Source organism: Apostichopus japonicus, chromosome 10, assembly GCF_037975245.1.
Source record: "Apostichopus japonicus isolate 1M-3 chromosome 10, ASM3797524v1, whole genome shotgun sequence".
Taxonomy (NCBI): domain Eukaryota; kingdom Metazoa; phylum Echinodermata; class Holothuroidea; order Aspidochirotida; family Stichopodidae; genus Apostichopus; species Apostichopus japonicus.
This window is the reverse complement of record NC_092570.1, coordinates 15325305-15348196: the sequence shown is the minus strand read 5'-3', so window position 1 is coordinate 15348196 and position 22892 is coordinate 15325305. Positions and strand designations below refer to the sequence as shown.

The 22892-nt window shown below is 35.2% G+C and overlaps 3 protein-coding genes and 1 long non-coding RNA gene across 13 annotated transcripts in view; 3 read left to right on the top strand and 1 right to left on the bottom strand.

The window, feature by feature from the left end:
* LOC139974997 (uncharacterized) overlaps nucleotides 1-8616 on the bottom strand; it is a 42249-nt gene extending 33633 nt beyond the window's left edge. Inside the window, exon 1 of the long non-coding RNA XR_011795621.1 lies at nucleotides 8441-8616. This is a non-coding gene — a long non-coding RNA (uncharacterized lncRNA). The remainder of the gene's footprint in view (nucleotides 1-8440) is intronic.
* LOC139974996 (uncharacterized) overlaps nucleotides 1-10376 on the top strand; it is a 35544-nt gene extending 25168 nt beyond the window's left edge. For 4 of the 10 annotated variants that reach the window (XR_011795615.1, XR_011795611.1, XR_011795612.1 and 1 more), the window contains 5 exons: nucleotides 5-76; nucleotides 1956-5425; nucleotides 6260-6313; nucleotides 6651-6730; nucleotides 8938-10376. Coding sequence is in view for 1 of the 10 variants with exons in the window: in XM_071982574.1 (XP_071838675.1) it covers nucleotides 5184-5425; nucleotides 6260-6313; nucleotides 6651-6708 (354 nt within the window). In the remaining 9 variants the exon portion in view is untranslated. Of the gene's footprint in view, nucleotides 1-4; nucleotides 98-1955; nucleotides 5426-6259; nucleotides 6314-6650; nucleotides 6731-8937 lie in introns of those variants that run through there. The other 6 variants (XR_011795618.1, XR_011795619.1, XR_011795614.1 and 3 more) reach the window with 3 other exon arrangements.
* The window catches only part of LOC139974640 (uncharacterized), a 199104-nt gene that overhangs the window by 153229 nt on the left and 22983 nt on the right, over nucleotides 1-22892 (top strand). The gene's annotated exons all lie outside the window — the stretch shown is intronic.
* The window catches only part of LOC139974641 (uncharacterized), a 37498-nt gene continuing 27174 nt past the window's right edge, over nucleotides 12569-22892 (top strand). Inside the window, exons 1-7 of the mRNA XM_071981867.1 lie at nucleotides 12569-12728; nucleotides 15298-15416; nucleotides 16693-16756; nucleotides 18318-18385; nucleotides 19026-19131; nucleotides 20515-20633; nucleotides 22663-22793. Coding sequence (XP_071837968.1) covers nucleotides 12599-12728; nucleotides 15298-15416; nucleotides 16693-16756; nucleotides 18318-18385; nucleotides 19026-19131; nucleotides 20515-20633; nucleotides 22663-22793 — 737 coding nt within the window. The 5' untranslated portion in view covers nucleotides 12569-12598. The remainder of the gene's footprint in view (nucleotides 12729-15297; nucleotides 15417-16692; nucleotides 16757-18317; nucleotides 18386-19025; nucleotides 19132-20514; nucleotides 20634-22662; nucleotides 22794-22892) is intronic.

Below are 22892 nucleotides of genomic sequence, written 5' to 3'. Positions count from 1 at the left end.
GCAGTTCGACTTCGTCTTCAGGAAACACCAAGGGGCAAAACAACAGCGGCAACGAACCAACTAAACGATAAATTAAGTTAGTTTCTCCTCTTAAATGGTATTCACATTATTTTTTATACTCTTTTAAAAGCAAAATACCATCAAAAAAGTTTGAAAAAGAAATTCTAATATTTGCCGTATTAAAGAAATACCATGAATTTTGTTGTGTTTTTAGCTTACATGTCCAAAAAATAGTGTTGTCAAACACTTTCAGCCAACGGGATATTCCGTTTAAACTTTGAGCGTGTCGACAAAGGTGTATAAACGCTAGAGGTTTCTGATTTTTGACAATCTAAACAGGACGTTATTAATGAGTTCTGGGCAGTGACAGGGGAGGGGAAATAAACTTGTCTGACCTACCCTCGCTCCTCCCCTCTCCTTCCCCTCCCCTCCCTCCCTTCCCCTACCCCCTCCCTCCCTTCCCCTTCCCCTCCCTCCCCTCCCCTTCCCTCAAGAACACTTTGAGAAAGAAATTGGTTTAAAAGACAATCTATATGTTCATGTTTAGGCAATAGGTATTTCATAGTTTTCAGATATAGCTTGTAATATTTCGTCATTGAATTTATAAATATATATATATATATATATATATATATATATATATATATTTATATATATACATATATATATATATATACATATATATATATATATACATATATATATATATATATATATATATATATATATATATATATATATATATATATATATATATATATATATATATATATATGTATATATATATATAAGGGTCTGTATATATAAGGGTCGATTTTATGAACTGCTGTACTTGACTTCCGTGTTTTTATTATTATTGTTACTATTATTATTATTATTATTATTATTATTATAAGTATTATTATTATTATTATTATTATTATTATTATTATTATTATTATTATTATTATTATAATTATAATTATTATTATGTTTATCTCATGTTTACATTCTTATTCATGGCCAAGGCCTTATCACACGACTTAACCCTGGTCATCGGTAACTTGTCACACTTACACACCAAAGTGTGCACAATTCAATCAATCTCTCCTAGGGATTATTAATTTTAAAAATTAATATCTGTCATGGATATTCAGCTATCCAAAAACAATAAAAAACGAGATATACAACTTATCGTTGCCTTCTTTTAGCCATTGTGACCATTTTCTCTCATATTTCGATGGTAAAGATCGATTTTTCAATATACAAAATATCTTTCAAAACTGTCTACGAATAAAAAAAATTTTGAGCGAGCGAGCGAAATATGGGGAAAATCCAATAATTATCCATATCGTTAGACTTACTCCTGAATTTATATAGATAAACCAGTAAACCAACAGAAAGCAATTGAGTTTGTCACTTTAAATTATTCATGATGCTGGATATTCATGAAGTTATCATCAACAACAATAACACGTTGGTACTTTGATTTTATTCAAGCTGAAGAAGACTGTTTACCTTTGTTTTATATATATATATATATATATATATATATATATATATATATATATATATATATATATATATATATATATATATATATAAATATATATATAAAAATATATATATATATATATATATATATATATATATATATATAAATATATATATATATATTTATATATATTATATATATATGTATATATATAACAAAGGTAATGAACAGCACAGACAAACGTTAACTTTTTTTTTCAATTTGCATGTCAACAGTCACATGTCTCACTGCCAGTCAAAGTGTGTTAACCCCCACTTCTTCCGGCCCCCACCCCCACCTGCCCGATTAAACTGCATTCTGTCGCCTCTGAATATATCATTCACAACGAAGACGAGGGGGTTCTCTTGATACATCTGTGGCATGTTTTCCCCTTTCTAATTCTTAACATCTCTCTTTTCTCTCCCTCTTTCCCCCTGATTAGAATCGAACATGAGGGCCGATTTAGGACAACAATTCCTTTCAAAAGATGCATGGATATAGATTTGTTCCATCAAGAATATACGAACTTCACTGCGTTCAAGATGTGAGTGACCACTCTGACTCTACGGAGGCATACAGGAACTCCTTAGGCATTTTTTTTTTGCGGGGTGGGGGGGGGGGGGGTCGTTCCTCTAAGCAACTGCCATTTCTCTAACACTGCGCTTCTTTCTCTCGAAACGGCAACGACGTCGTCGCAATGGACTTCGGGGGAAACCAGGATTAAGACAGAAGAGGTGTAAGACAATAAGAGGCTTCTCAGTTGCTCCTGACAAGGAGATGAGGAGGTATTAGGTGTTTCTGAAAGAGAGGCTGAATCGTACGTGAGACAATGGATATTCACGAACCGAGGCTGAATCATACGTGAGACAATGGATATTCACGACCCGACATTATACCTATGCATATTCAACGAATCTCTTCTCTCTGGCATATTTCGCTGTTTTAAGATCAGTTATGGATGAGCCTGGGTCGTGGACAATTTTGTTACACATTTTTTAGAAATTTCATTTTGATATACCAGGGGTTCTCAGTTGGCCACCCGCGGGCCAATTAAGACTCGCGAAATGATTCCAATCCGGCCAACAACAACAACAAAAAGTGAGGAAAAAAAATACATATCGGCCCGCAACAGCACTCTTATCTATGCTTTGATTGCACCCTTTATGCAGACCTGCATGCACTGCACGTTGCCAGTCTATGGTAGGTATCGTGAATTTTGGATCCTATCTACTACCCCTTTAATTGGTCTAAACAATGTTGTTTTTGTTCTCTTGCCCTCGTAGATAATTATTTGAGAACTCTTGATATATGTATCATAAATATAATTGTCGTGGGTGTGAGATAATCAGTATTTTGTTACATTTTAGAACTAAATCCGAACCAGTAACAAATTAAGATCTTTTTGCTGTTGTTGCTGGGAAGCATTTTATAGTGGGGTGTAATTGTTATGGCTTTTAATGGAAGAGGCACAGCATGTATCATGGTCATTTTACATCAACATTTATGGTTAATTTCACCGTTCATTACCTTTCTTAAAATTAGAAAAAGGTTCAAAATATAGAAGGCTGGAGGGGAAGGGAGTGGTGCGGAGTCATCGGAATGCATAGTTAGCTGGATGGGGTGATGAAGCGACCCAAAACGACGGTGTTGGAATAGGGGTTGGGGGAAGTTGCCGGGGTAAACTTCGTAGCAATAGGTGTTGAGATCCTTTTAAATTAGTTATCTTATCCATGGTGTACTTTAATGCCAATAATCTGCTTTTTGGCTTTTTGTGAACTGTTTTTTTGTAATCAATATACATGCATCTTGAATATGAAATATTCACTTTTCTCTTTTTGTCATCATTTATTGATTCCTTGTTTAAAACATTTGCTAAACTATGTTGACACCAATCGTGAAATTGAGACTATAGAATAATGAAATTTTCTGAAAGATTTACTAATTCGATGGTTTCGTCTGGTCGTGTTTGGAATATCGTCATTAGGTTGTAAATAATCTTTTCAACCCTCAAGTTAATTTGGGTATATCGAGCAATTTATTTATATGTAGTAAGATGCCACCATAAATCTATAAAAGCATGTAAAGCTATAACAAGTCGACACAAAACATGACGTCACAAAATCAACTGTAAGATATACCAAAGAAATGGGGATGCAATTAACATCTTAGGCAAATTGCTAACCTTTGACACTTTGTTCTTGAGTTAGTAAAATACTTATACTTGTCTATGAAAAAGAAATGAACGAAAATACGCTGAATGATAGGGTACAAGGAGGGGTGTGTTGAACATCTTCAACTTAATTGTGGACATGGGTGGGCAGGTGGGCAGGGGTGAGGTGGGGAAGAGGTTTGCAGTGCGTTATCATTACATGAACTAATTACAAAAACCCATGTACGAGATTTCGTCATAATGTGATGTCATGTTTTTTCAAAAAAACATACTCCCTACAATAAACTCTCTTCCATTTTGCCTCAATCAGATATTTGGCTACGACAACACATAGCTGACCTATTTTATATCCAGACTTGATAAAATCAGAACTCTAAGTCAGTACTATTATCAACAATGTCCGCTTCTCCTCCCACCCCCCCCCCCCATCACACACATATACTTTTGTTGCATTGAGGAGCTATTGAAGCAGCTCTCCCATTGGTAATAATTTGTGTCACTTTTTGTGCAAACTAAAGAAAATTCGCAAATCATTAGATACCCTTCAATAGTTAAACGCCTCTGGAATTTGCTAAATTGTATTACGACTATATTCGTCATGGAAAGGTATTTTTCAATTTTAGTTTTCGACAAACTGATTTAAATAGAAAAAAATCTTTATTGTTACATTTATCGGGTTTTATTTTCTATAATTAATCACTTTGGCGTTACCATAGAAAAATCATTGTAAAATGGGACTTGAAAGATAAAAAAATCTCCTTTTAGTGAAAAAAAGGCACATTTTATTTTAAAAACAAATCAATGAATTTGAAGAAAAAACAAATTACTTAAAGTTCCAACATTGTATAACTCTTGACTGGATCTCTCGTATTGTGCTATTAGCTTGTTAACATAAACACACTGGGATAGAAACTAAGTGTGGGGAAATTCCTTCCTTCATAAACAGTACCTTGACGCTGCCCTCGATTTTTTCACACTAATAGATTCTCTCGCAAAATATAGTTAACAAAACAATACTCGGGAAAACTACTCGGATTAAAAATAGCTTTTGGAATATTAAGTGAGGGCAGATCTGACACAGGGCACGGCCTACAAGGTAACGTGTCGTATGAACAATTGCAACGTTTTCATTGGTTAAACCACTTATTGCAACAACCATATCTGTGGAAAATGTCGCAGACTCTGCGCATGCTCAAATTGGGTAGCACCCCCAATACATCTGTCACACACACATGTAAATGATTTTTGATTGGCTAAACCATGAAAATAATAAAGGTGATGAAACGATGAACGTTTTCATTGGTTAATCCCGCACACCGAAATATCGATAATAAAGATCAGATATAAATATAACTGTTTTCATCAAATGCCTCTTATTCTGATTGAAGTAATATATAATTCTACTTCATCACATCTGAAAAAGTACCCCAGATAACATTACTAAATTGGTGGGAAACTTTATCTAAAAACTCTTAGAGAAAATTAAATTTTCTTTTCAATATGGATAGCGAGGGTAATTCTCAATCATCTGAGGAGACTCAAACATCTGAGAAAACTCAAACATCCGCGGAAAATCAAACATCTAAAAATACTCAAGCATCTAAGAAAACTCAAGCATCTAAGAAAACTCAAGCATCTGAGAAAACTCAAGCATCTGAGAAAACTCAAGCATCTGAGAAAAAATCGGAGAAAAATAAAACATCTGAGAATACTCAAAAATCTGAGTCTCAATCTGAATCAGGGTAAGATATGACGGTTTTTGTTCTTCTTAATGTTTATACTTATAGACTTCCTTAAACGATTTTGGACTTTCATATAACTTAATTGGATTTCTTCTTGCCATTTGAATATTATTCTTTCTTGTTGCCGATGTAAATAGACACCCAAATCTCTGAGAATCAATCTGAATCAAGGTAAGATATGACGGCTTTTTTTTCTCTCTAAATGTTTATACTAAATAATCCTTCCAAGATTTTGGCCTTTCTTCTTCCTTAATTGGTTTTCATCACTCCATTTAACAAATTGTTCTTTTTTGTCAATGTAAAATGATAAAGAACACATTCACAAGATCAAATTGAGGTATGCTACATGCATTATTATATTAACGGTTTAAAGAAAGATCTAAATACAGAACGTTTTAAATCAAATAAAAAACAATACATGCAGTTTTGGATTTGATTCTTTTAGAATCTTCAAAAACTTCCGATTAACGCAATTTTATGCTTTGAATTTTTAATTCTCGATTGTAGTAAAATAAAATTAAACAAATACAGTTACTTCACAGTCATATAATTCTGTATTTGGTAATATTAACAATATTGCAAAAAACCAAATACTTGATCCAAAGAACATATCCATTTCAAGAAAACGAAATGGGTTCACTTTTGTAGAGCTGACATGGCACATAGCTGAAACTAAGGTGGAACAAGTTGATCCCTTTTCAAGTTATTTAAAATATTAGAGAATAATAGTATATATCTCTTTTTCACTCTCTCCACCTCTCTCGCGCGCTCTCTCTCATGTTATTGAGCAGCAGTTTTGAAAAATTGAATTCTTCTTAATATTATTATTCTCAGAGGTGGTGACGATCAAAGTGGAACATACAACGAACCGCTTATAACAAAAAGCTCGTAAGTTCCATGCATATTCTAAACTATTCTTAACAAATAAGTGAATATCTGGTAAAAATACGTGATATTTATAAACCTGATTCTGTTTCTTCGCTCACCGAAGGAATATACATATATGGTATTTAATATACCCATTTCGATACAGGCTGTATGTCAATATGTCTATTCTACACAAGGCTTCAACCTATATTTTAAATTATTTAAAATATATAAAATATATTTAAAATATTTAAAATTACAGTGAAGTAGCTTGTTCATTACTATCAGTTATTACATATTTTACATAGTTACATAATTATGAGTTGGTTCATATCACCCTCTTAAATTTCTGATGTAGAGCCTCTTCTGAGCAAAGTGGGCAACAGGGTAACTACAACGAACCAGCCCGGAGATAACTACATTCATCTGTGTATTCAGGTAAAGCCATGAATTATCAGGTTTATTCGTTAATTATTGTTAAGAAAAATGTTATCTATCTATCTATCTATTTAATATTGATATTAGTTTTTTTTTAAGAATTTCTTTTTCTCGGGGACATGGCGGAAAGTTAATGTCATTTAATTGTGAAATAGAAATTATTGTAATAGAAAGCTTTTAGCCTCATATTTAAAAAAATTCAACATTCGCGTATAAATAAAAGATATGTTCTGACGATCCCTGAGGGTGATATACACAATGAGTAAATGTTGTTTACAATTCGAAAATACATACAATACACTACAGATCCACTTTATTAGCAGACCTAACACATACAGCTCACTTATATACAATAACAAAATTCCTTGACAAGCTATTTAATTAATGTCATTTAATTGTGAATAGAAAGCTTCTGGCCTCATATTAAAAAAAAAACCCATGCAACATTCGCGTATAAATAAAAAATATGTTCTGACGATCCCTGAGGGTTAGGCCTATACACACAATGAATAAATGTTGTCTACAGTTCACGAATACATACAATACACGACAGATCTACTTGATTAGCAGACCTAACATTTACAGCTCACTTATATACAATAAAAAAATCCTTGACAAGCTATTTAATTAATGTCATTTAATTGTGCCAATAGAAAGCTTTTAGCCTAATATTAATAAAAAAATTGCAACATTCGCTTATAAATAAAAAATATGTTCTGACGATCCCTGAGGGTAATACACACAATGAATTAAAAAAATTGCAACATTCGCGAATAAATAAAAAATATGTTTTGACGATCCCTGAAGGTTAGGCCTATACACACAATGAATAACTTTTGTCTACAGTTCACGAATGCATACAATACACGACATATCTACTTTATTAGCAGACCTAACACATACAGCTCACTTATATACAATAACAAAATTCATTGACAAGCTATTAAATTAATGTCATTTAATTGTGAATAGAAAGCTTTTAGCCTCATATTAAAAAAAATGGCAACATTCGCGTATAAATAAAAAATATGTTCTGACGATCCCTGAGGGTTATACACACAATGAGTCAATGTTGTCGACAGTTCACGAATACATACAATACACGACATATCCACTTGTTTAGCAGACGTTACACAAAACAGCTCATTTATATACAATAAGCTTGACACCTTTTTTATTAAAGGTTGAATAATCAATAGTTGCCAACGTTGATCTTTATTGGGTGTGACCTTAGAAATGTTTCCTACGCCATTTTATGAATTTGCTGAATAACGCGTTGCATTTCCTTTAAACATGCTTAAGTGGTCACATTTTCGTTATATTTAGTTTATCTTAATTTCTTTTTGCCCCTTAATGCAATCACTTTCAATGTTTCCATGTGTACAAACATGCACTTGGCTCATTAAAATAAAATAAAAAAAAATAAAAAAATGCAATAGAAACCAAGACAAGTGGATGAAAATAAACATTAACACCCGAAAACGGTTTTAGTCAATTAAGAGAAATGCTTTAAAATTGAAACTTTCGCCTGCTATTGAAATGATTTTAAGATAATGACATAGTGTCATTGCTTATACCTATATATTCAACACTCGTAGACACTAGGTCAATGTTTTTCAGTAAAGACGAGAAAACACACACTACATATCTAAGTATATATATATATATATATATATATATATTTAGGTATATATAGAGTAGTCTACTTACCAATTATGGTTCAGAAATGAAGAAACGAAATGGGTCCAACAAATTTAACAAAAACTAGAAATGAATATTACTTTTTTCCTCGGTAACCCAAGTATTTTTTCGCAAGAACCTCACATGAGCTCTGACTGATTCTAAACCTTCTGATGCGAATATGACCAAACATATCGAGTACACGGTTTATTATACAAAGCGAATATACCGTACCCTATTATGGAATTTTACGAGTTTGATTAACTTACGCGAATTTTCATGTGTGTAACGGGTCACTCACGTAGCTACTCAACCATTCAGTGTTTGGTTTAGCTGGTAAACTTAGTAGAGGGGGTAGTTTATTTTCTTTAGTATTATTAAATATAAACGCGTTATTGTCGGTTACAGTACCGATCGAAACGGATATTACTCAAACTTTGTAGAATGTCAATAAAAATGTATAACTTTTTCCGGTATAATTAAAAAGACAATAATTGATTTTTTGCTGTCTCTTTTACCAATTATAGGGTTCTTCTGCATGTGGCGCTCTACAACTCATCGATCCTGTATTCGTTCAAATTATTTTCTCTTAATTAAGTTTTTCTCTACGTAATTACTAGAATATACATGAAGTGTATAAAAGTTGGTGTCAACATAGTTCTTCTGTCGTCACTGTTCGATATAAAACCCATGGAAACGCATTGTAATTGATTATAGTACTGATATATCTAATCCAAGTTTTGACTTAAGTACAACAAATTTACAGATCTTGAGGTGCAGTGAGACATGAATTTTATTGTGTGTATTTGTGTGTTGGGGGCGGGGGGGGGGGGGTTGGCGGGAGCTAGCCTAGCTACCCCCAAAACATGCCGACAAAATGAATCATTTGTGCATCCCGTACAATGTTCTGCAGGCCTTTGATACCCAAGCGATAGTCCTCTGCTCGCAGCCTCATCACAGCGTATTGTATTCGTTATCTCCTTATTGCTTTATATATATATATATATATATATATATATATATATATATATATATATATATATATATATATATGTATATATATATATATATATATATGTATATATACATATATACATATATGAATATATATATATATATGTATATATACATATATGAATATATATATATAGAAATTATATATTAGGTGTACCGTCCGTTACCTTTCTTAGAGTATTTACAGTGTAAACTATAGAAGAAGGGGAGGGGATGGTGGGGGGGGGGTCTGGTGAGTCTTCTGAATGTATTCTGCAGGTGAGGGGTGCCGGGGTAAAATTCTTATCCATGGTGTACTTTAATTCCAATATTCCCATTTAGGCCTTTTTTGAATCGTTGTGTGCAATTGAGACACCTGCATCTTGAATAAAAAAAAAAAAACGTTCACTTTTCTTTTTTCGTCATTATTTTTGTTATCCCTTGTTTATTTAACTTGCATAATCTTATAAAGGAGATATAAATCCCCTATATATATATATATATATATATATATATATATATATATATATATATATATATATATATATATATATATATATATATATATATAATTGTAATGAGTGTGAGATAAACAGTACTCTGTTACATTGTAGTCTACTCCGCAGCATTTCATACCCGACCATATCTTTGTTTTAGTGGGCTTTAATTGTGATGTTTTTTTAATGGATAAGGCATAATCATGTATCATGGTCATTTAATATCAACATTTGCGTTAGCTTTACCGTCCGTTGCCTTTATTAAAGTATTAACAGCGCAAACTATAGAAGAAGGGGAGGGGATGGTGGGGGGGGGCAGGGTCTGGGGAGACTTCTGAATGTATTCTGCAGGTGAGGGGAGCCGGGGTAAAATTATCCATGGTGTACTTTAATTCCAATATACCACTTTTGGCTTTTTGTGAATCGTTGTGTGCAATTAATACACCAGCATCTTGAATAAAGAAACGTTCACTTTGCTTTTTTCGTCATTATTTTTTGTATTCCTTGTTTATTAAACTTGCATAATCTTTTAAAGGAGATATAAACCCTGAGGTTTTGTAGTGACCTCATAGTAGAGACTAATATTCTTACACCCTATGTGAAACAACTAGTCAAAACTACCTTTCCCCCGAATTTTCAGGAAGTTCTAACTATTATTTCAAACCTACCTTGTTGGCGGCCATTATATGACGAGGGCGCTTAAAAAAAAACACGTCAGTAAGCCACATCGTAAGTTAAATGCCTTTCTCTGCATATACATTGTACACTTGTTGTCCGAGATTTTTCGGAAGTTGGTGCAAAATGTCGTAGTACCAATTATTTGGTTGTGTAAACAAGAGAGGTGAAAAATAAGCGGGGAAGGGAAAACGATATTATGTTATTCCTGACGGGAGAAGGTTTCCAGGGAAAATAGAACGTACTAAAGGCACAAAAGGCGTACCCCTCCGTCGCAGAACTGTTACTAGTGTTGGCAGTATACTAGCAACATATAGTAAATGCCACTGTCGGGCACAGATGCGATCTGTTTAGCAAGCTCTAGGTCTGATTGTCTCAGTTCCACCACTGTGTATTCAGGATCGATTTGATAGCAAGCAGTCAAGTCCAAATGCATCCATCCATGTTCTCTTTTTATCCCCAAATTCCAGAGTCCGGAAGTGTTTCAGAAGAAACATTTGACTACATATTGCCTTCGTTATCGCGAGCGACGCCAAGGAAATGTAATGTGTTGAAATGCGTAACGCGGCTCGCTTACGTCACGAAACAAGCGGGAACTGTCGGAATTCAAACAAATTGGCGAATGCCATGCATGGGTGGCAATTAAATCGATTTTTAAGGTTGAAAGAAATGTTTTCGAGCATTCGTGTTGCTTCTGTCGAAAAGAGTGTACTGCAAAACGGTATTCTCTAAGCAGAAAAGTTTATAGCTTCTATTTCCCCTTTAACATCAGTCTGGTAAACTGGTAAACTTAATAGAGGGGGTAACTTCACTTTCTTCAGAATTATTAAATTATAAACGGGAGACTCGAGAAACTGGAAAACCGATCATAACAGAATGTACTGCACCCAATATTTGAGAGGGGATTATAAAGGAAAATTCATCAGTAGCAAAATGCGTATGGACCATGTCACCTCGCTAACACTCCCCACCCCCTCCCCCACCCCCAATGCGCACCCATACTCCTTCAAGACAAAACAATAATATAACTTAACATCAGTTTATGCGTTATAGTAGGTAACTGTACCGATCGAAACGGATATTACTTAAAATGTGTAGAATGTCAGTAAATATGTATAATTATTTCCGGTATTATTGAAATGACAATACTTGAAGTTTTTGCTGTCTCTTTTACCAATTACAGGTTTCTTCGTCATGTGGCGCTCTACAACTCATCAATCCTGAATTCGTTCAAATTATTTTCTATTGATTAAGTTTTTCTTTACGGCGTCATGACTTAAGTATATGCATTTAGTGTAGAAGTATTAACGGGGTTGTTTTCTCGTCCCTGTTTGAGGATAAACCCAATTTAATTGATTAGTTTTAGTTTTCAATCTTGAAGAATTAGTTACTTTCAAGAAATGCGATAAACATAAAACATTGAATAAACGAGGCGGGGGGGGGGGGGGGGATTTACAATACATACTTTACACGTGAACATAAAATCTATTTCGCGTAAAAAAACTCTCTTGAAAATTGACTCACTGAGTTCCTTATTCCCCCCCCCCCCCTAATTCTTTCACTCTCTCCTACTTTATCAGATATTACGAGAAGGCAGGTATAATTTCAAATTGTCTGTAATATCCCTGATTAACAATATTATGTAATTGTATGTTGGAACTGTGCAGTCCAAAGCACGCAGAGCTGTGCGTGGTATACTGAGTTTGACCAGGAAAAAATACCTGATACAAAGGTTTAGAGGTAATGCATTATAGCTTGTTGACAGTTCAGTTGCACCTCTCTTATTTAGCAGCAGCCCATGTTGTTATTACGACCTAGGTGTGTATTGAACTAGATCGGGGTATCCAATTATGTGTAAATATTACTTAGTTCGAATGTCGTAAATGTGCAGTCATTGACAATATGCAACAAGAGCTATTTTCCACAAGTTTCTATACATTCTAAAAACTAACAAAAATCCAAACGTGTGTTATCGCTCAGATAACTTTTTTGATATTGTTGTGCCACCCTTTGAAAATGAAACATGAAGTTAGCAGTCACCTTTCCACCTAATATTTTACACACATTTAGAAACAGTTACTGTCCAAAAATGGCGCAACCCTTGGATGCTGTACCTTTACGAGTCCCTTATTCTTACAGCCCTGAGTACAAAGGTGAGAACTTTGAATCGAAAGAGAAGTTTTAGACAGGTCTTAGATTGATAATTTCATCAAGAATGGAATTAAAATAGTTTACTATGTTTACTGAACAAGCTTCGAAGTTCGAACTCATTCTTTGTTAGGCCTAGTGCATTCTTAACGATGCGTCTCTACGTTAGCCTAACGCTAGCCATGCATATGTCTTGTGTACAGCCTAGCGTTAGGTGATGCCTAGGCTAAAATTATATGCAGCAAATGTAAATTTAAAGTTTTGCTAAATTTAAACTTATGCAGTCTGATACATTATACGTCGAGCACCATAACAAGGCTTTATAACTATAGACGTCTATAGTTTATATATATTTTAATATGTATTCGTGATAACCTGGACAAATTCTGTAGAAGTATATGCCTGTAGGCTGTACTTAGTACTTTAGTACTGTACTAGGCTACTGCCAGTACTGGGTCATGGCGTTCTTTCTTCATGTAAGAAGTACTGTTTTTATAGCACAGTCTGATCAGATAGATGGAGTGCATTGCAAATTCAAGGAGCAGATCAAGGTAGCTTCCAAAGGGTTGCAAATGCTATCCTGTGTTCTTAAGTTAAAGAGAAGTGAGAGATAGGAGTACAACATTTAAAAAGTCTGCGCTCTACTGATTGTATTCTGTTCATCATCACAGCGGTGCATTTGCAGGCTACATTATACTGCTCAACATATAATACAATGACATTTGTAGTGTGCAATACAATACAACTACTCCACATAAAAGTTAAATTCCTAACCCTCAGGCCTTGACAAATACTTTTAAAACAACTTTTCCAACTGGTGACTGAGGCAATAATTCTACTCGCCACTTTTTATTGCTAATTGTTAGAGTGATATTGGCCTATGTAATATGGCCTGAATTAGGCTACCACTGTGGATTATGTTTGTTGGTTACAGCAAAACGATCTATTTAATTGGGATTCTTCTAAAGTGTTTAAAACTTGAAAAAAGTGCAATATCCCCATACATAATTTACGTAAAAGTAGTGGGCCATTTCACACAGTTAACTCCCATTGACATTGGTCATTGAAAATTAAACTACGATTTGAACTTGCTTCAAGTTCACTACAATTAAAGCTAACAATTTTCAAGTGGGATAGGCTATATATTAATTGTGTGCTGATAAGTCAAAAACAACCAAAGCTCAGACAGTAGTTAAATTGTGATACTTAGAAACTTTTGGTACAAATATACAGGATTTTTTCCTTTGGTTCTGTTTTTAAACAGAAGTTCTTTTTTCCTCTACGGTTTCCGCAAAAACTTCTTTAGAAAAATGATTAAATGATGGTGTTGAATCAAGTTGCATCATTTGAAGGAAGGGAGGGGGCAAAAAATAACAAATAATTGTTCCCAAAACAAAAACTTTCAATTTAGGATACAAAATATATGAAGAAAAACCCTTGTGACACAAAGCAACAATTACTTATTTGCACTTTAACAGTACAGTAACTATTCTAATGAGTGTAATTATGTACTGTACATATGTGGAGCATTATGCATAGTAAGACAGTTGCTTCATTCATTGTGCTTCGCAATTTGTTGTCATAGTAAATTGGTAATACTGAAAGTTTGGGGAAAAAAGCCAAAGCTATGCCTCTTATCACTGTGTTGTGAATTGGGATGGGTGACTAAAGACAATTTCTTAGTTATGGTCAGGTACAGAAGGCCTTATCTTGTTTGCGGTTACCTACTGACTATTTTCCTTTTGTACCGCTGGATACACAACTTGCTACACCTGGTTGTGGTAAACACATTTTATTTCTGTTTCTTTTCTTCCATTTTGGCTACACGTGCATTATTCAGTGTCAAATTACTTATGCGCTGGTGAACAGAGCTGTTCCGTAAGACCGTACTTGTAACAGTGGGCTTGATAATGTTGCGTAACATTAGGCAATAGGACCTATGTTGATTGGCTGACAAATTAATAGCAAGCCTATCGTTTAAAGGCAGTTCACGAGCGAATGAGCAACCAGCCGAAGTGTGGAGCGTAATGCATTTTGTACTGGCCAGCCGCCAAATTGTACTTGCCATTGGCGAGTTGGTGATTATTGGTCGAGGCCTGCTAACCCTACAACTCCCACCTCTTAAGTGAAGACTGCAATATTAACTTAAGTTACAGGAGACAGCTTAACTTGCAAAATATAGGGTCCCCTCCACTTCAGAGCCAAGTTTGCTAAAAAGTTCTTAACTTTGACATTATGCTGTTAGCATTACCTTGTCGTCCAATGTTAAGTTAACTTCAACATTTTTTCAATTATATACTGCTTACTATTTCTTGTATTCTGTATTAAGTGAAGATAAGACACTCATTCAGGTAAAATCATGATTGTAAAACAAAAGGAACTAAAATATTCCCTTTCATCGTTCATTGTGAACATTTGGTTGTACCGAGTTAATTTATTATGCAAAACATCACAAATCTTTTGGGTTGTTTTTCAAAATGTTAAAAAAAATTTGACTCTGGACTTGATGTATACATAGTAAAATTTTATTTGTCTTTTGTCATATTGTATTAATTTTCATATTCCTATGCACAGTGGAACTCAGGCTTCATGAATCATTGTGGGAAGTCGCCATGTCCGGACCTGACCTGGTTATAGAGGTCATGACCTTTTGCTCTCAGCTGGAACTGCTTTGCCAACGAGAGTACCATGAGGTATCAGTGTGTTTCGATGATGAATTCTATGAGAAGGAAAAGAATATTGTGTATAACATAGAAAACAGTATGAACAGGACAAAATTTTATTAATTTTTTTCTTCTGGTTTTCCTCCAGACAAGTGGGTCACCCTTTTAATTTTTTGGAGAGGGGGGGGGGGGGGAGAGTTGCCTGAACAGGAAATATGGTTGACGAAAAAAATGTAGCAAAATAGCAAAGAATGACCAATATTTACACTGTAAGAGAGATATGTACTGTAGGTTTGGTGAATAGAACACCAGCTGTGGGCCAGTAATACTCTCCTTAGGGTGGATCACAGGCCTACCACTATTTTTGTATTATATTGAGTATCTCAGAAGTGATGGAGGGTGATACCAATCTTTAATATTTACCTTGTTCGTGTACGGTATTGACCATACAGTAATTGCAATGCAATCTGAATTGGATGGAAACAACCGGTTGTCCTCCGGGAGACCTCCAAAGCTGATTGAGGTCGTCCGAACAGAAATTTGGTCATATCAGACGGCCCGACGACCGTTAAAAATTCGCCCTGCAGATGCTTTTATTTCCTCTTATATTGGCAGTGTGTTATATTATATAGTACGGGTGATTGCATTTCCATAACATTGATACCAGAAGAAAGAAAGTGGTCTTAGCCTGTTACTCCTTAGCCTATTTCTCTTATGTACACAAAGGATCCCCCACCCCTGCTTTACTGTACTTGACAGTATTGTGTTCTGCATGTCGACTGTTGTACCAAGGCCTCCTTCCCCACCCCAAACTCCTCCCTCAACACCTCCTCACACATATAAAAGCACTGAGATTAGTGAACACCCAACATCCTGCTAATTTGGGATGGTAGGGTCAACTCTGACCTCAAGTGTACCATATAACACCCTTCTGTCAGGATTTATGGTGTCTTCCTTCAATACTTTCCCACATTGGCTGGTTTAATTGTATGTCATCCTTAAAAGAAAGTAACACTGTGACAAAGAAACAAAATATCTCAAAATAAAATATCTCTGTGTTTAGGCTGTCTGTGCTGCGAAACGACTTACAGACTGTAGCCAATCACCGTAAACTCACCTCTTGAAAATGGTTTGCTTCAGATGTTGATCTTGACACTCAGCTGACAAACCTCAATGTCTACCTCTTCACTGTACCAAAAGTCTAATACTTTTGTATAAATGTAGATACAACTTGGTTATATACCTAAGCAGGATATGCTTTTCTTTTACTTAAATTCTGAACTTTTTTCTTCTTGATTTTTGACAGACAACTCAGAAACCAGGGTTCAGAGGCAGAAAGAGAAACTACAGCAACACTTTCGGAACGCAAGGTTTGGATTAAATTGAATTCTAAAATTGAAGATATACTAATATTTTGAATTTAAAAGAGATTGTGATTATTCAAACTACATATTATCAATAGTAAACCAGTGTTTATTTTTGTACATTTGACCTTAACATCAGTACTATGGGAACTTTAAGAGCAGAATGCGATGTTCATTATTACCTTGGTAAAACCACAGGTACAGTAATTTCTACATCTTGTTTTGTTTGGCTCTGATCTGCCCTACCCTCCCCTCCCCTCCCTCTGTCCCATCAAAGAAAAAAGGAAGTAGACACCCCACCTATCGTCCTGTGTTATATCATATTCCCCGGTTGAACTAACTTGGATGCAAACCTCTCACAGTTTCATTAATTATCATGACATTAATTAAACTATAGCTTATGCAGTACATATAAACAAGTTTCATAAAATCCAGCTACAAATAACAGATGATTTGGGGGATCTTTGTCACATACTGTCTTAACAAACAGAATTGCAATTAATGAATATTGCAATTGTTTTTTTAGTACACGATAGTGAGTGACTGTAAAATGACATATGTACTGACCATAGTCCTCTAGTGTCCTCTCTACCATTTGTTGAATTTGAAAGAATTGTTATTTGTCCATGTGCGACATAAGCAGAGACAAAGGGACCATCCCCTCCTAGATCGCTTAACTTATGTTACCACCCATAAACAAAATTGGAGAAATTTCTTTGGTTAAGAGTTAAAGTTTTCAGATACAAGTTTGTACTAGGGTTATGAGGGGTCACAGTGCTAGGGTCGAGTCTATAAAAGAGATAGCATTGGAAATAACAATTCTGGAGGATTCTGGGATGTGGTTGGTACAAGTCTGGCTAAAATTAAAGGTCCAGTAGGATTTTCATCCAAATGAATATTAATGTTTTCTGCCATTTGAAATGGTCTGTTAGATTGTCAAAACGAGTCCTAACTGAGCTAATGCTGTCATATTGGAGAGCCACCCAAAGTGAAGTGAAAGTTATAAGCCATGTAGCTTCCCCCTCATATGCACCTTAAGGGTCATAAAATAAACTGCCTTTGGGGAATAATTTTTCGTTCAAACTTTGTGCAGCTGTTCTGAAGGATCCGAAATTCCTCTTATAAAACACTATATTTTCCTGTATGAAAAACTGCTATTACATCTTTGGACTTGTATAGCAATTTGACCATTTTCGTGCAACATTTTGTGAAGCGATACTGGCCTTCCACGATGATTTTTTTATTTATTTTTTATTTTAGGACATTTCGTTTCATCCCACTACTTTGTAACCTCATTATTAAGTATAAAGCCCTTTGTTTAACGTAAAGAATGCTTAAACTCCAGTGCATCATGCATGTTGTGTAACGTCGGTAAATTAAAGCACAGTGCTATACGTGAAAATGTACCTTTTTATATGCAAAGTGTTGCCTATATTCTTTTTTCTGGACATTACTCAAAACAATTCCTAACAACTCGATGTTGATAATAAAGGTCTTCTTCACTGTTTGTCTCTAATACACTGTATAGCTGAAACGTTGTTTTTCCCCTTCTCTTTTTAATTTGCAGCAAATCTAATTTTGGACAAAGTTGAGAAAGTACTGCAGTGCCTACCCAAACCTTCACCTACCGTACCAGTGAGTAACTTATTCTTGTACATATTACATTCACAATGAGAGAGAGAGGGAGTGAATACACAAGATGCACAGCATCTTAGATGGGATATAATATGCAAAAAATGCAACCAATTTTGGAACTGCTTACAATATTCTTAAATGTCCCATTTGTCATCAATTAAAAAAAATAATATTATTACTTGATTTGATACCTTATATGAAGTCACTTTGGCTTTATGGCTATATAATCTATTCAGGTATTCTTCCAATATATTTTTATATAGAAGTCCGTAAGGGGGGGGGGAGGGTGAAGGTAGGGGGCATGTGGTGGATAGAGGGAAAGGACTTATGGGCATAGTGTTTGCATACCTCTAGTAGTGACATAACCACAGCAAATTTATATCTAGGTCAAAATAGTAAATTGTGCAGAGATTGTCAAGCTTTGGCAAGAGTAAAGGACAAATTAATAAACAGCCAGGCAATTGAAACTTTTTTCACTTGCTGCTGTTGTTGGTGGGGCAGGGGGAGAGTGGTGTGTGGGTGGAGGAATCAATTTAGAGGGGAATCAGATGTGTATTAATTTTCTCTTCTTGCAGTAGATGATGTCTTCAGTAGGTGACAATTGGGCATGCTAATTTATTGTGTTACTCCCTTTTTGTAGGAGTACCTCAATATGACTGGACTGGCACTGATGTTCCCACGGGCAGCAAAAGTAGCAGAAGATCCCCATGTTATACCTCCCGACATCAAATCAACATCTGTGGATGGTAAGAAACTTAGCAGTGTTTAGTAGGATGATTCCTGAAGCCGATTCAAAGCCAGATTCATGCTTTGTGGATACTGGTATCATTTGTATATGCTTCTCAGCATGATTCTTGAAGCTGAGTGAAATCCATATTCCTGCTGTGTGGGTACTGATATCATTTGTATGTGCTTCTCAGAATGATTCCTGAAGCTGATTCAAAGCCAGATTCCTGTTGTGTGGGTACCGATATCATTGTATGTGCTTCTCAGCCTGATTCCTGAAGCTGATTCAAAGCCAGATTCCTGCTTTGTGGGTACTGATATCATTTGTATATGCTTCTCAGTATGATTCCTGAAGCTGAGAGAAATCCATATTCCTGCTTTGTGGGTACTAGTATCATTTGTATGTGCTTCTCGGCATGATTCCTGAAGCGGAGTCAAATCCAGTTTCTCTTGCTTTGTGGGTACTGATATCACTGTTAATGCTTCTCAGCATGATTCCTGAAGCTGAGTGGAATCCATATTCCTTCTTTGTGGGTACTGATATCATTGTACATGCTATCTCAGAATGATTCCTGAAGCGGAGTCAAAGCCAGATTCCTGCTTTGTGGGTACTGATATCATTGTTCATGCTTCTCAGCATGATTCCTGAAGCTGAGTGGAATCCATATTCCTTCTTTGTGGGTACTGATATCATTGTACATGCTATCTCAGAATGATTCCTGAAGCTAAGTCAAATCCATATTCCTGCTTTGTGGGTACTAGTATCATTTGTATGTGCTTCTCGGCATGATTCCTGAAGCGGAGTCAAATCCAGATTCCTGCTTTGTGGGTACTGATATCATTGTTCATGCTTCTCAGCATGATTCCTGAAGCTGAGTGGAATCCATATTCCTTCTTTGTGGGTACTGATATCATTGTACATGCTATCTCAGAATGATTCCTGAAGCTAAGTCAAATCCATATTCCTGCTTTGTGGGTACTAGTATCATTTGTATGTGCTTCTCGGCATGATTCCTGAAGCGGAGTGAAATCCAGATTCCTGCTTTGTGGGTACTGATATCATTGTTCATGCTTCTCAGCATGATTCCTGAAGCTGAGTCAAATCCAGATTCCTGCTTTGTGGGTACTGATATCATTGTGTAAACTTCTCAATTTGATTCTTAAACTTGAGTAAATTCCACATTTGTGCTTTAATAGGACTGCTTTCTCACATACAGTGAAAGCTTCAAGCCAACTGTATACATTCAAGGCAAAAATTTTCTTGTTAACTTGCGGTACAAAATATTATTATGATCAACTTTGATTATCATGAGAAGTTGTAATGTTTTAAATTATTTGTAGAAATTCATTTAGTAGTCTTTTTGGATGATACTTGCAATTTTTATTTGGTTTCTACTTTCCAGCACATTTTGCCCACCTGGCCAGCTTGAATCAGATTACCAGTTTGTGCCAGCAAATCCAGTCAGATTGTGAGAAGTTACATAATCATAAGTACATTGCACACCAAGTGGCCTTGTTATATGTGAGTAAATTAATGCAAAACAGCCCCTATCATCATCATCTTTGGCTTTCATTTTAGCTTTCATTTTGTAAAACTTTTACTTTCTCTCTATTTTTTTTAAAATGTTTTCAAAGTAGGATTTTAATAGTGTTGACATGGAAACCAATGACATCATACGGTCATATTAAGAGGGTTCAATATTTTAGATTCAGCATTTGCAAAACCCATCTTCATTACAGAAAATAATTGTTGTTATAAAAACATATAAAAAAAACATAAAAAAAAAAACTGAAGCAAACATGGATCAAATATTTCATATTTAGACTTGATAAAGTCTTTATACTTGAACAACTTTAAACTTGATCAAGTCTTCAGCCTTGTGTGTTAAAGAGAACATCAAATCTGGGATATCTTCCAAAAAGAACCAGATTTTTCTTAGCTGTTTTGGGGGAAGTTGGTCATGACAGTATTTCTCTAAAATCAAATAGACCAATAATGATGGGTTGGGTTTCTGTGTCCTTTAACAGCCTGCATTTCGTAATTGTTATTTTTACGAACTTTCGGACCTGTCCGCATTCTATTTGCAATCTGTACACTCTGTTGGTAATTGTTTAATAGCAAAACTACTGAGCATTATTCAATGCAAAGTAGCAATTAATTGATAATATCATTCCATTGATTGTTTTACTGTTTTAATGTATCCATTTTGGTTTCTAGGTCCCAACGAAGGTAATGTAGATGAAGAGTAACTGTTTAGATACAATTTATGAGCTTAAACGTTGTTAATGTGCGTTCCTTTATAAACACACACATAAAGATCACGATCATACAGGCCTATGTGGTCACTTTTTACTGTGAATTACCTGTTCCCTACAATCATATTACCATAATGAGGTACTTTATTTCCAAAGGATTTAGTCCTTTTTGTAAAGAATATATTCTTGCTTTATCAACAACTTTGTAAAGAGAACATATAATGCCGGTCAAAATGGTGTGGAGGACTACAAAACTACTCAGGGGCTACTAAACTGCAAGAAACTGCTAGTTTTATTTGTTGTGTGCTGGTTTTGGAAGACAAACATGTCACTTATATTGAAAGTAGTGTGTTTGTGTTGAAAAATCCTAGAACCCTAGTGCCGTGCCAACTTAACAAAACGTCCTCCCACATTTCATTCACCAGTGAGTTCATCGTGCTGTGAATTAATTCTTTCTGACCCCAAAGTGTGCCATCACCCGATTTATAAGCCTACTCACTTGATGAAGTATTTGTTGTCTTACACGCACACTTGTATGTGGGCCATTACTCGTACTTCAGTCTGTACTGGAGTACATTTCTCTGTACTTGTACTGGTACTCAGGACATTGTACTCGTATACAAATTTCATGTACTCATACCGGTACACATCGCTTTGTACTTGTACTTGGAGAAACAAATTCCATGTACTCTCATTGGTTCTCATTGCTTTGTACTCATACTTGGAGGAAAAAAATCCATGTGCTCTCACTGGTACAGATCGTTTTGTACTTGTACTTGGAGAAACAAAATCCATGTACCTTCACTAGCACATATCGTTTTGTTCTCGTACTTGGAGAAAACAAATTCCATGTACTCTCACTGGTACAGATCGCTTTGTACTGGTACTTGGAGAAACAAAATCCATGTACCTTCACTAGCACATATCGTTTTGTTCTCGTACTTGGAGAAAACAAATTCCATGTACTCTCACTGGTACAGATCGCTTTGTACTGGTACTCATACTTGTAGACCTGCAGTAGATGCAGGAGCTTCTGTATATGTCGCGTTTTTAGATAAGCTTAGGGTAAGCGTCCAAAGTTACTCTGATATTAGATTAAAAGCACACTCCTACAATGTATTGAAAATTCAGAGCATACAGTGCATCATATTGTCCATTATAGAAGACAAAATTATGTCTAGCTTCTTTAAGAAATGGAGTTTCTTAATATTTTATTGTACCTCTGTAGGAGAGAAAAAAAAAGAGAGAAGAAGAAAGAAAACAGCAACTCAATTCGCAACATTTTTATTCCTCAGACAACCCTGACAAAGTTTACAAATGTCCGATCATTAGTGGAGTACAGAACCAGTATAGAGACCACCTTCAAGACACTGAAGAAGTCCCTATCAACTGATCATCCTCAATTACCTGATGGCCTGAGAAATTGGTAAGTTTCAGATTATCAAATTTAGGTTTGGAACCATTTTTTGCCTGTGGAAGGTCGATATAGGGCCCCTTAAAGTCTGTTGTCATGTACCCCTCTTCT